The sequence below is a fragment of the Mustela nigripes genome, chromosome 15, assembly GCF_022355385.1.
Source record: "Mustela nigripes isolate SB6536 chromosome 15, MUSNIG.SB6536, whole genome shotgun sequence".
Classification (NCBI taxonomy): Eukaryota; Metazoa; Chordata; class Mammalia; order Carnivora; family Mustelidae; genus Mustela; species Mustela nigripes.
This window is the reverse complement of record NC_081571.1, coordinates 16848315-16863118: the sequence shown is the minus strand read 5'-3', so window position 1 is coordinate 16863118 and position 14804 is coordinate 16848315. Positions and strand designations below refer to the sequence as shown.

At 33.7% G+C, this 14804-nt stretch overlaps 1 protein-coding gene across 3 annotated transcripts in view; it reads right to left on the bottom strand.

Moving 5' to 3' along the window:
- The window catches only part of NBEA (neurobeachin), a 682324-nt gene that overhangs the window by 284706 nt on the left and 382814 nt on the right, over positions 1-14804 (bottom strand). For all 3 annotated transcript variants that reach the window (XM_059377712.1, XM_059377713.1, XM_059377714.1), the window contains one exon: positions 13192-13358. In XM_059377712.1, the coding sequence (XP_059233695.1) occupies positions 13192-13358 (167 nt within the window). The remainder of the gene's footprint in view (positions 1-13191; positions 13359-14804) is intronic.

The window sequence follows — 14804 nt, the reverse complement described above, 5'->3', positions numbered from 1 at the left end:
CTGTACCCCTGGGGATAAAAATATATGTTTATAAAAAATAAAAAATTTAAAAAAAAAGAATTAGTAATCTCAATTAAAACAGTGAGTTGAAGTCAAAGGGTCAAATTACCAATGAAAAATAAAATATGTTCCATGATTACAGAACCTTTGCTCCAAACAGATGTCCCAGGATAGTTGTAGAAAGGTTTGGGCTAGGGAATCTACATGGATCAGAAAAATAAGCAAAATCTCTACTTCACTGTATGCCAACCCCTCCAAAACAATAAAGATTTGAATCTAGGAGACCTGAGGCTACCTTTACCTTCTTAGGATCCCTAAGAGATACTCCTTTTAAAAAGTAGTTCAACTATCTCTAAAGAGATGATAGACCATAGAGGCTTGAGTGGCGAAGAGACTGAAGTACCCAAGGTTTGAGTTTATTCCAAGACTAAGAAGATGATATATGAAGAGGGTCCTGAAAATTGTTTGGGGGACATCTACTCCCAGTGAAATAGCAGGAACATACAAGGCTGTACCTTAGGTGCCACAGCTCCTTGCATTAATATAGAACCTCATCTCTCATTCTGTCCAGAAACAGACCTCCCTTCAAGCATAAATTAAGCATATCTCTAGAGCCCAGAGTGAAATGAGGATCCTAGGACTTTATATTAATAAGATTACTAGAATCTCTGCATAATCCAGGGATGTATATATAGGGACTTATTAATAACTGAGATTGAATTTTCAAACAGTCCCATGGAGGGGACTCACAGCAAATTAGTTTTGAATTAAATAAATACCTGAGCAGTGGCTGTAGTTTTTACCCATTAGAGATGGCAACAGAGAATGTTTAAAGAGAAGGGAAATAGAAGTGAAACCAGGAAGTGAAAGTTAATGGGATTAGTTCAGAATATTCTAAAGCCAAAATTTATTTCCAGTCTTCACTCCACAGCACTACTTGCTCATTCTTTATGATTTTAAATTCATGATACAGTGAGTATGGGAACTCTTGTTTTGAAGGTGTAGAATATCAGGTTGAAATCCAGTAAGTATGTCATTTTCCCACTTGAAAACGTTCATTTGCATAGCTCTTAGGAAGCTAAGGAATAAGCATTCTATGAAACTTCATAGCCATTAAACAAATGTGGACTGTGATATAAATATATTTTATTTCTAAGCAGGTTTTTTTCCCCATCTTATATCTCACATTGTTATGGAGATCATAATTAGTAGATTTAGTATAACCCTTAACAGTCAATACACCTGGCAGCACAGTTTGTAACAACTGTATTCACTGAGCATAGAGCACATTCTTAATTTAAATCCTGACACTTTAAACTACTTAGAAATTGCTGTGAGAAAGTTCTTTTTTCCTCCCTTTGAACATTTAATAATCTTTATTAAAGAATAATACATTTACTACATTTACTTTAGGATTTTAAAAACTATATAATTAAAAAAGGACATATAGTGAAAATCAATTCATTTATAGGTATTAGGTACTGAAAAATCTAACTTACATTCTTAAAATTATATGACAAATACACCTGCGGTGGCATGAAAATAATTGAGATAATCTAAGTTGTAATTTATTTAACTTTAAAACAGTAGATTAATAATATTTTATTATAATTCTCAATATTAAAAATTGAATATACTTTGATAAATATTAGTATTCACAGCTCAAGAGTCATCTATAAAACTTTTCTGGGCCTTTGATTTTTTAACTTTCTGAATATTTATTAATTTATATACAGTAAAATTCATTTTTTTGGTGTACAGTTCTATGAATCCTGATAAAAGCATAGCCATGATACCTACTGTAGTTAAGATATAGAACAGTTCAATCCTCCCCTAAAACTCGCTCACATTATCCCTTACTCGTCAAATTCTCTTTCTACTCTTAACTCCTAGAAACAACCAATATGTTTTATTTGCCTACAGTTTTGCTTTTTCCAAATGTCACATAAATGGAATTAAACAATTGTGTTCTTTTGAGTCTGGATTCTTTCATTTTTGTAGAATACACCTGAGATTCATTCAGGTTGTTGCAGGTGTCAAGAGCTGATTCCTTTATATTGCTGAGTACTATTCCATTATATGGATGTACTATTTATTTATCCATTCACCAGCTGAAGAACATTTGGGCTACTTTCAATTGGGGGGCATTTATTAATAGAGCCGCTATGAGCATTCATGTGAAAGTTTTCTGTGTGGATGTTAAGTCTTCATTTCTCTTGGAGTAAATACCTAGGAGTAGGATTGTTGTGTCACATGGTAAGTAGATGTTTGATTGTATAAGAAAAGCACCAAACAGCTTTCCAAATAGGATACACCATTTTGTATTTCCAGTGGCAATGTACGTGAGTTCCAGCTACTTCACCTGTTTGCCAGCTCTTGATTGTAAGGTTTTTGTTTTAACTTTAGTCATATGAATAGATAAGTATTAGCATCTGACTGTTGTTTTACTTTGAACTTTCTTAATAGCCAAGGATAGTATCTTTTCATGTAGGTATTAGTCATCTATATAGTCTGTGCTGAAGTGTCCAAATATTTTGCTTGCTTTTTTATTGTAATGTTTTTCTTACTGTTAAGTTTGAAAAGTTCTTTATACATACATATCACATATATACAAATATACGTATATATTTGTATATGCACACACCCCCCACACACACACTTATAAGTCCCTTGTATACAATTATACTTGGGTAAATATATATACTAATATTTCCATCCATTTATATTTGTAAGACCTTTGCAAGATTATGTGATTTGTAGTCTGTAGTTTTCCCAATCTGAGAGAATGTGGCATTCTCAACAGTTTCTTTCACACAAAAAAGTTTTTAATTTGATAAAGCCTGCCATGGATTGAATGTTTTTGTGTCCTCCCAGCAGCCCATACCGCCCCCACCCCAATTTTATGTTGAAACCCAATCCCCAGTGTGGTAGTACTGGAAGTGAGGTCTTTGGAAAGTGATTAGGTAATGATGGTGGAGTCCTCCTCAATGGGATTAATGCCCTTATAAAAGGAACCTTATGAAGATCCCTCAACTCTTTCATCTTGTGAAAATACAGCATGAAGGCACCCATCTACATGAACGGGGATGTGGGCTCACCTGACACTAAATTTGCCAGTGCTTCTATCTTGGACTTATCAGCCTCCAGAATTGTTAGATACAAAAATTTCTGTTGTTTATAAGCTACCATATGGTGTTTTTGTTATAGTAGCCCAAGCAGACTAAGATGAAGTCCACTGTAGCACTTTCTCTTTCATTTATCTCTTTCATTTATTCATTTAGTGCTGTATTTAATAACTCTGTCCAACATGAACAAGGCTGCAAAGATTTCCTCCTATATTTTCTTCCAGAAATTTTAGAATTTACATTGTATATATATGTCTACATCAATTTAAAGTTAAATTTTGCATAAGACGCAAGTCATAGTTCAGGGTCTAATTTTTGCATTTGAATATTTGATTGTTCCAGCATTATTTGTTGAAAAGACAGACTGTAATGTCTCCACTAACTTGTCTTTGCATCTTTGTGGGAAAAACCGTAACAAAACAAAACAACTCTTTCTTCATTCCTGATTTCCAAGTTCCCTTATGTTTCTTTCTCCTTATGCCTGAAGAACATCCTTCAGCATTTCTTTGAGAACATGTCTGGCAGAGAGGAATTCTCTTAGATTTCCACCATTTGACAATGTATTTAGTTTGTTTGTATTTCTAGAGGGTATTTTTGTTAAATTAAGAATTTTGGTTTGGCAATTGCTGGACTCCATGATTTCTGATGAAATGCGATAATTATTTGAATTGTTTTTCCTTTATACATAATGTTTATATGCTCTGGATTCTGTTAAGATTTTCTTTTTAATCTTTAGTTTTTAGGAGATGGATTATGATGTGTCTGGGTATAGTTTTTACTGAGCTTATCCTGAGCTTCTTCAATATCTAACTTGACATCTTTCACCAAATTTGTTAAATGTTCAGCCATTTTTTTCTTTTAGTAATTGTTCTGCATGAATCTCTTTCTCCTCCTTCTATGAGACATCAATGATATGAATTTTAGACCTTTTAATATTGTCCCACAGGTAACTGGAGCTCTTTCCCTTATTTTCCCCACTCTGTTTCTCTGTGTTCTTCACTTGTATAATTTTGGCGATCTATCTTCAAGCTCACGGACTCTCTCTTCTGTCAGAATCTTCATTCTACTATTAAGCTCATTAAATCATTTTTTATTTCAGATACTACATTATTTATTTTCATTTGACTCTTTCATATACTTTCTATTTCTCTTCTGAGATCTTCTGTCATTCCATTCATTTAAAAAATGTTAACTTGACTTCATGGAAGGTAGTTCTAACAGCTGCTTTAAAGTACTTTTCTCATACTTCTAATATCTGGGTTATCTTGGATTGGTATTTATTAATTTTCTTTTCTTGAGAAATGATAAGATTTCACAGGTTCTTTGTATATTAGGTAATTTTGGATTATATCTTGGATATCTTAAATATTATGCTGTTGGACACTGGACCCTGTTAGCCACCTATTAAGAATATGTATGTGTTTATTTTTGTTTGAGCAGTCAATCTACCACAGATTGCAAGTTCTATCTTGCCTTCTGTGGGCAGTAGTTCTATTGTCCATTTAGACCATTATCTTGGACTTGTAAAAACTTTAAAAATACCTTCTAAAGCCCCAGACTTTTTAGTCTTATTCAGTTTAGTGTTTTTGTCTCATTATTCCAATCAATAATTTTTACAATAAATACAAAAATTAATTTCATTATTGAAATGACCATGGGCTTTAGGGTTACATGGATCTGGATTCAAATCCTATTCCTATTACTTAGTTGTATAACACTGGGCCAGCTACTCCACTTCTCTGAGACTCACATTTCTTTTTTTTTTTTAAGATTTTATTTATTTATTTGAGAGACAGGGATCACAAGTAGGCAGAGAGATGGGGAGAGGGGGCAGGGAGCAGGCTCCCCACTGAGCAGAGAACCAGACATGGGGCTTAGTCCCAGGACCCTGGGATCATGTCCTGAGCTGAAGGCAGCAGCTTTTACTCACTGAGCCACCCAGGTGCCCCAAGACTCACATTTCTTACATGCAAATTGGAAAAAATAATACCTACCTTATAAAGTTATTAGAATAAAAATAAGATATTAGATGGAAGTATCAACTGAGAGACTCCCATTACAAAGCTGCCCTCAATAAAATCTTCTACTATAAAAAACTCAATAGTAATGCCTATATGAAAATGTACACTAAAAATTGGGATTGTGTGTGTGTGTGTGTGTGTGTGTTTATGTGCATTTTTACTCAAGAGCCTATTAAAATCTCGAGTTTAATTTAGGTTGTTATGGCTTATGCAGTTTTTCCCCCAGTTTTACTAAGATATAGTTGAAATCCAGCATGATATAAGTTTAAGGTATAAAGCAAAATAATTTGACTTATGTGTATTGTGAAATGATTACCATAGTAAGATTAGTCAACATCCATCATCTCACAGAGACATGAAAAAAGAGGGAAAAAATGGTTTTTTCCTTTGTGATAAGAATGCTTAGTATCTAGTGTCTTAACTTTCATATGTGCCATCTAGCAGTGAGCTAGTCATCATGTTGTACATTATATCCCCAGTACTTATTTATCTTACTACTGAAAGTTGGTACATTTTGACCACCTTCCTCCAATTCACCCTCCACCAACCACCTATAGCTGGTAACCACAAGTCTGATCTCTTTTTCTATGACTTTCTTTCTTTCTTTCTTTCTTTCTTTCTTTCTTTCTTTTTGGTTCCACATGTGAGATCATATAATATTTGTCCTTCTCTGTCTGATTTATTTCACTTAGCATAATGTGAGGTTCATCCATGTTGTTGCACATGGCAGGACTCCCTTGTTTTGTTTTGTTTTTCTTTATGGCTGAGTAACATTCCATCACACACACACACACACACACACACACACACACATTCCTATAGATATGACACAAAACTGGATCCATTCACAGATTGATGGACACTTAAATTGTTTCCATGTCTCAGCTATTGTAAATAATGCTGCTATGATCATGCGGGTCCAGATATCTTTTCAATATAATGTTTTCATTTCCTTCGAATATATTCTAGAATAGGAATTGCTGAATCATATGGTATTTCTTTTTTTTTTTTTCATATGGTATTTCTATTTTTAATTTTTTGAGGAACCTCCATACTACTGCCCATAGTGGCTGCACCAACTTACATTCTTGCCAACAGTTGCTCAAGGGCACCTTTTTCTCTACATTCTTACCACATTTGTTCTCTCTTGTCTTCTTGATGATAGCCATTCTAACAGGTGTGAGGTGATATCTCACCGTGGTTTTGATTTGTGTTTCCCTAATCATTGGTAATGTTGAGCATCTTTTCATGTACCTGTTGGCAATTCTTATATCGTCTTTGGAAAAATGCCTATCAAGTCCTTTGCCCAGTTTTTAAGTAAGCGATATAGTTTAAGAAACTGAAAATATGATCCAAAAATATAAGATAAAGAAAAACTATTCATACATACTAAGGATTATTTTAAAACATTAATTCTTGAATATGCATTTTTAAAGGGCTGTCAGATTCTAGTTCCTCCTCAGGAAAAAAATAAAGAGCAATAATATTAATTCAAATGCTGAAGTATGTTAGAGCCAGCATAACCACTGAGTCAAAAGATAAAAGGAATTTTAAGTTAAAATTCAATATTTTCTTGGGTAAGATAGCAAGTATAACATTATAGGAATGAAATTCCTTCAGATTTAACATATATTTAATAACAGGGATGTAATTGTACCATTTAATCCTTCCTCTTAGGAAGCTACAAGTCTATTGGAAGATATGTGTATCCGCACAGCTATAAAACATTAAGTGGTGTAGCAAAGATAATTGCAATACAGATAATAACAAAATAGGAGGAGGTAGGGTTAAGAAAAATAGGGAAAGTCAGGGAATGCTACAGGAGGGGTGATATTTGAACTCAGATATAAATAGAGAGACCATACTTCCCTATTACTTCCAATATGTCTTTAAAAAGCAGTCAGACTGATCTTTTAAAACATTAATCAGATCACGTTACTCTTCTGCTCAAAACCTTTCACTGCTGTTTATGCCACTTAGGATAAAGTCACAAATTCTTAACATGATCTATAAGACTTTAAATCATCCGGCTCATATGTTACTCTCCAGCCTTATCTCAAGCCACTATCCCCACTGCTCACTAAGCTCTAGAAATATGAGCCTCCTTTCCGTTCATTTTATTATTTCTAAGCTGAGTCTCTGTTTGATATTTCTCTCTCTTGAATGTTCTATACCTCACCTGTTGTGATGATTCCCTGTTCATTCTTTAGCTCAAACAGAACTTATTTAAAAAATCTTCTCTTTCCCTGATCTAACATGAAGATCATTCGTTATATCCTCTCCTTTAGATTACCCTGTACTTTTCTTTCCTAGTAATTGCCAGAGTTTGTATTTACATTTTTTATTTCTATAATCATTTGTTTTGTTTAATATCAGTCACTTCTATTTGACTATTGTGAATTAAATGAGGACAGGGAGTAAGTCTTCTTTACCACTATGCTAATGCGAGTTATCTGTCCATTAAATTAATAAGATCAATAAATTATAGCTATATATTAGAGGGTTAGAGGGTTCTGGGAAATCTCTTTTCATGAATTGATGGCTGATGGGAAATTACTTTAAAAAGGTCTTTGGAAGGAGAAGAATAAAGTGGGAGGATTGATGCTACTTGATTCAAAACTACCATAAAGCCGCATTAACCAAGACAATATGGTATTGCTGGAAGAACAGACGAATAGGTCAATGGGACACAGAACCCAGAAATACAATACAGACTTCACATCCTTCAAAAAAAATTAGCTAAAAACAGATCACAGACCTAAATATAAAATGCAAAACCATAAAACTTCTAGAAGAGAAAACCTAGATGACTTTGGGTATAGATGGGTGGTGTCTTTTTAGATACAACACCAAAGATATTACCCATGAAAGAAACAACAGAAGCCAGACTTTATTAAAATTAGTAACTTCTGCACTACAAAGGACACCATCAAGAGAATGAAAAGACAAGCCACAGACTGGGAGAAAATATTTGCAAAAGACATATCTGATAAAGGATGGTTATGCAAAACATAGAAAGAATTCTTAAAACTCAATAATAAGAAAGCAAAGAGCTTGGTTAAAAAATGGACCAAAGACTTAACAGACACCTCACCAAAGAAGATGTACATATGGAAAATAAGCACATGACAAGATGCTCCACATCATATGTCATCAGGAATATTCAAATCAAAACAATGAGATACCACTACTACATACACCTATTGGATGGTCCAAATCTGGTACACTGACAATAGTTAAAGCTGGTGAGGAGGCAGAACAACAGAAATTCTCATACATTGGTAGTGAGAATGCAAAATGTTATAGCCTCTTTGAAGACACTCTGGTGGTTTCATACAGAACTAAACATATTCTTATCATACCATTCAGCAATCATGGTTTTTAGTGTTTACCCAAAGGAGCTGAAAACCAATGTCCATACAAAAACCTGCCCACAAATATTTATTCATAACTGCCAAAACTTGGAAGCAACCAAGACACTCTCCAGTAGGTAAATGGATAAATAAACTGTGGTATATCCAGACAATGAAATATTATTCAGCACTAAAAGAAAATCAGCCATCAAGCCATGAAAAGATATGGAGGAACCTTAATTGCATGTCACTGAGTAAAAGAACCAAATCTGAAAAGGTTACATACTGTACGACTTCAACTATATAACATTCTGGAAAAGGCAAAACTATAGATTTAAAAACAAAACAAAACAAAACAAAAAAACCAGTGGTTGCCCAGGGTGGGGGGGGGGGGGAGGAGAGAAATGAATAAGCAGAACACAGAGAAATTTTAGAGCAATTAAAATACTCCATATGATATTATAATGCTGGATATATGGGATAATTTGTCCCAACCCACAAAACCAACACCAAGAGTGAGCCGTCAGGTGGACTATGGAGTTCGGGTGACTATGCTATACTGTGTCAATGTGGGTTCAGTCCCGGTAAAAAATGTACCATTTGGGAGAATGACCATGATTATGGGAGAGGGTATACATGTGTGTTGGGAGAGGGTATAAGGAAAATCTGTTGTGAACCTAAAGCTGCTCTAAAAAAAGGCTTTTTAAAAAGGCTTTTTTTCAAAGAGCTAACAAAAAAGAAAAGAGACTAACAAATATAAAAAGTCTACTCTGTGTCAGCTACTGTATTAAGCATTTTGCATTATAATACTTCAGTTTACCATTTAAATAATCCAATGAAATGAGAATTGCTCCTCTCACTTTCCAGATGAACCCAAGCTTTGGTTTTATGCAAGGCTAAGTACATTTTGTCATTTAATAATACGATTTCATTCAAAATATAAAATCGTCCCAGACAACAGACTAATTTATTTTCCATTCCATTACCAGTATCACTGTAAAAAAGGTATACATCAAGTGTTCATGTATTAATTTATTCAGTGGATATTTATTTAGCACCATGTATCAGGCATTATTCTAGGTGTGAGGTATTCTATGGACAAAAGAGAGAAAAATCCCTTCCATTATGGAGCTTGTATTCTCATGGGAGACAAAACAATACAACTAATAAATAAGTACATAATATGTAAGATAGTAATAAATGTTGGAAAAGGAAAAATAAAGCAGAGAAATACAATACAAAACACATGGGTGGGAAGAAGTGGCTACAGATAATGGCTTTTCTGAGAAAGTACTATTTGAATTAAAACTGGAAGAAAGTGGGAGAGGGAGCTGCATAGATTGGGAGAAAATATTCCAAATAGAATAAGCATGTCCTAAAAGCCAGAAAAACAGCAAAAAGCCACAGTGACTGGAATAAAATGAGCCAGGGGAGAGTAGCAGGAGAGGTCAAAGAGTTAACAAAGATCATAACCTCTCATCCATGGCTCACTCCACGGCAGCCATACTGGTCTCTGCCTGCTCTTGGAACAGGCCAAGCACCTCCTTCTTTTGCAGGCTGTTCCCTCTGTTTAAAATGCTCAGAGAGTTCTTTGCCCAAGTGGTTCTTTATTAGAATGGATTTCTCTGAACACTCTATCAAAAATAGCGCATTCTGTCCTTGTAGGTCATTGTAAGGATATTAACTTTCAGTGGCACAGGAAACTTCTGGAGCAACACCGTTCAGTGCAACTTTGTGCAATAATGGAAACGTTCTGTGCTGTCTAATATGCTAGCTGCCACCCACATGTGGCTACTGAGTACCTGAAAGGTGGCCCTACATTTTTAATTAAATTTAATTTTTATTAAATTTCAATAGCCACATGTGACTAATGGTTACCATCTTGCGCAGCACGTCTGAGCAGAGGAGCAAAAGGATACACATTTTAATAAAATTCGCCCAGGCTGTTGTTTTGAGAATGGCCTTTAGGAGGATCAAGGCAGAAGCAGGAAGACTATTGAAAACGCTGCTGGGACAAGGCAAGTGAGAAATGATGGCATCATTTTAGATCAAGGGGACCGCAAGAGTAATGTGCTAGACATATTCTGTGACAGAGTCAGTAAGATGTGCCTCAGGGTTCAATATGTGATGTGTTAGGAGCACATTTACGGCCTGGGCAAATTTAAGAATGGAGCTGCCCTCGGCTGAGGTAGAGATGGTTTGGGAGAAAGTCTTAGGAGCTGTTTCATCACCTGAAGTATGGTATCTAAGTAGAAGATGCCAAATAGGTAGATGGATAAACAAGTCTGGAGGTGAGTGAGAGATCTGGAGTTGGGATAATAAACTAGGGAGTTATCAACGTAGTGGTTGTGTTTTTAAGCCATGAGATTTGTAAAAGCTACAATAAAGAGTGAATAAAACAAAAAAGAGAAGCAATCTAATGGCTGAGTCTTATTAATTAGTCAAATACTAAGTAAGATTATAGAGAACAAAACCTATTCTTAAATATTTAGCGTTCAGTGACTTACTTAGGAAAGGATGATTAACAGAAAGATTGTGTGTGTTTTTTGTTAATCACTGGGAATTAATGTGCAGGAAAGAAGAGAATCTACCTTTATATCTAAGGGGTCCTACTTCCAGTCTTTCTATCAGTCTAATGAAACCCAGTAAAGGATTAGCTGAACAGAGGATGCACTTGACTCATGACTGCATCCATGGAGGTGATTCTCTGTTAACTATATCCTAATTAGATGATGAAATAATTAAGACCTCAAGTTCTCATGCATCTTTAAACACTGAAGGCAATATCCTGAGTCATATCACCTGAATTATTAGCAATATTATATTACAATCTTGATTGTATATAACTAAGGAGATAAATCCAATTCAGAAAACACAAAAACGAGAGACAAGGTCTAGAGCTGGGCAAAAGGCCCATATTATTGTTACCAGGTATGATGTTATACTTTATGTGTCACGTTGACTAGGCTATGGTGCTCAGTTGTTTTGTCAAATAACAGTCTAGATGTTGCTGCGAAGGTATTTCCTAAATGTAGTTAATTAACATTTATAATCACTGGACTTTAAATAAAAGATAAAATGTGGGTGGACCTCATCCAATTAGTTGAAGGCCTTAAAAAAACAAAAATAAGAACAAAACAAAATAAACCTTGAGGTTCATTGGAGAAGAAGAAATCCTCTGTTAGGACTATAGCAAAACTCATGCCTTAGTTTCTACCCTGCCAGTCTATCCTACAGATTTCAGACGTACCAGCCCTCATAATCATGTGAGTCAATTCTTTAAAATAAATCTATTTGTATTTCTATATTTATATTTATACCTATATCTCTATGTCTCAAATATATCCCATTGGTTCTGTTTTTATGTTTTTCTGGAGAACTCTGACTAAAACACTGTCTCTCCTTGTGTGATACTATGTACATTTTTATTTAACTTCTGAAAGCTCCAGTTTCCTCAATATAATACGGAAAACATTTGAGTACCAAACTAAATAGAGATGTTCTAAAGGTTAAATGAAATAATTCATGTAAAATTCTTAATATGATGCTTGGCACACAATAAGCATTCAGTAAATCTAGGTGTCACAGTATCACTATTATTATAAGAAAGAAATACTGAGTGTTGATTATTTTTAAGGTCATTAAGTTATAATTTTGCCTTAAATACAAAAATTATAAAGATTTACCAAGTGTATCTTATATTTGAAATACCAGGCCAGATGATCAAACAGTATCATGGTCATATTCTAGATGTTCTTCCCCAACTAAGAGAGTAAGTTCTATCAGGAGTCTTCTTAGTAGTGTGCTGGTCACAGTTAACCAAGCCCTAAACTCTGCCAGAGACTTAAAAGCATTTTTTTTTTCCAGAAAATATTTTTTTTATTTTATTTTTTATAAACATATATTTTTATCCCCAGGGGTACAGGTCTGTAAATCGCCAGGTATACACACTTCACAGCACTCACCAAAGCACATATTTAATAGGATCAAATATAATGAAGATCTAAAAATGAAGAACATTAGCAATCGAAATATTGTGACCTGCCTCACTATTATTTTTCTAGAAAACTTCATTGTGTAGAGGAAATAAAAAAAAATTTATGCCCACAAAACTTCTGCGAGAACATCTGTAATTCATAAACAACCAATTTTGGTTTTACTTTTCCTATGATATCATAAATGCCCTAATTATAAATACTTTTACTATGATATCATAAATGAAAATCTTTCCTAAGAAAGACTGAATAGAAAAATATGGAAGAAAAGTTTTAAAAAATGTGTTACCTCTACACAGTAAATGTTTCTATTATTACCTGTTTTTAAGAAAAATTAAGAATGATATAAATTTAATTACTAGGTAAAGTTGACTCTTCAAAGTTGAAAAAAAGCCACTTCTTATAATTAACACACATCATATAAGAGATAGTAATCTAAAATACTTGCCTAATTTTTTTATATTACATATTACTGTTAAATTAGAAATGGCTTGCACTGGAGCTTCTGCTAAAAGTTTAGATTTTCTAACTGAAGGATTCTAACAAGGAATTACTAAAGATATCAGGGAAAAATTCAAGCAATTTTGTATGCTTTAAATAATTTTTTCTGCATAATTTTAAAGTTTCTAATCTTTAACTTCTAACTATTATAAATAACCTGTGAGTTATTATTTACTTGTAAATTTGTGAAACTCACCTATGGGAAACTGCTCCCCAAGCACCATGCTTATTTGTGAGAATATTAAGGATCTTCTGTTTCAGTTGGTTTGCTGTAACGTGGTCTCGATGTTTAGCAGCACTTATGAGATGATCACACATCTTTTCCTCCTCTCTTCTATCAGCAGCATACTGGGCACACTGAGACTACAAAAAAATGAACAATTCATAATGTTTAACAATGTATAACTTCTGCGGTGTCCAAGTAAGGAAGGATATCTGACCTTAAATTGAAGGGTAATAACACAATCTTGTGAAAATTTAATTTAAGGAAAGTAAAACAGAAAGAATATGGTCACTACAATCACTTTTCAAAGTGATTATAGATGTAAAGATGTGTGCTATGTGATTATTCATGAAGTATATAGAAGATAATTTGGATGGTATTATATTAAGCAATTAATGATCTTTAAGGCTCCTAAAATTCTGAGTCTGATTTTAATATGTTCCCAAAGTAATAATTTTAGAAGAATGGTTTATTAAAAATATAAATCTAATTACTATTTTAACCAATATGGTATATGCCACACTTAAAATGAGAATTACATTCTTGAAAATTAATATAGAGATCCAAAACTTGCCATTTTATTTCTAGTTTTCCAATTTCATGAATGGCAATGTGGTATACAAGGAAAAGGAATGACTTAGGAATTTAGATTTGGATTTATTCCATACTTTGTGAAAATTCTTTTCTTTCCCCAGTTTCATATTTAAAGAATGAGAAGCTAAAGTTTTCTCTATAATCTCTCCCAACTCTAGAATTTAATGTGTTCAAAGGTTCCCATGATAACAACCCTCTTATTCTCATCTTTTCTAATAATCAGTTGTTCTGTCCACTGTCCGCATTCATGCTCACCAGTATCAGTGACATAGCTAATCAGTATCCATCTCACTATGTATCAGACAGGTTCAATATGAACATGAAGATGAACATCTCTTTAATTAGGTTTGTTTTTTTGTATAGTAATTTTTATATAGGGTGGACTGATCGTAAATTCTAACTTTACCAAGCATATAATATGAGTCATATAACTAGAGGAAAAAAAAGCCTCACATCTAAAAATACATATAATTGGTTCACATTCATCTTTACTACGTAAAAATTTGTTTCATGGAAGGAATTTGAACATATCCCTTCAGTCTATCTATTGATGCAGACTATTACCACAAGTCATCTCTTTCAGAGAAATAACCTTACAGTACTCTAAGAAGGATTAATTCATTTTCCAATTTATCTTTTTGTACAGGGAATCACCAATTAGTACAATGATCTGCCTCCATAATGAGGTTAATATTTCATTAGCTCATTGAGAGCAAAATGAAATTTTCATTTTTCTTCCTTAACAATTACAATGGTTAACTAAAAAAACTGTGAAGTACCCATCTCAAATTAAATATACTTTATCTCTTAATCACAGGCTTATATGGGAGACAGAGAAATTCCCAACAAGTCCTAATAAAATATCATGGCTTTTATAAAATCTTTTACAATTTAAAAGTGTTAAGTGTTTGGTAAACCACTTAAGCGTGCACATGCACACACACACTCAAAGTCAATGCATTTAGCAATACAGCTCTAACCTAAAAAGAACA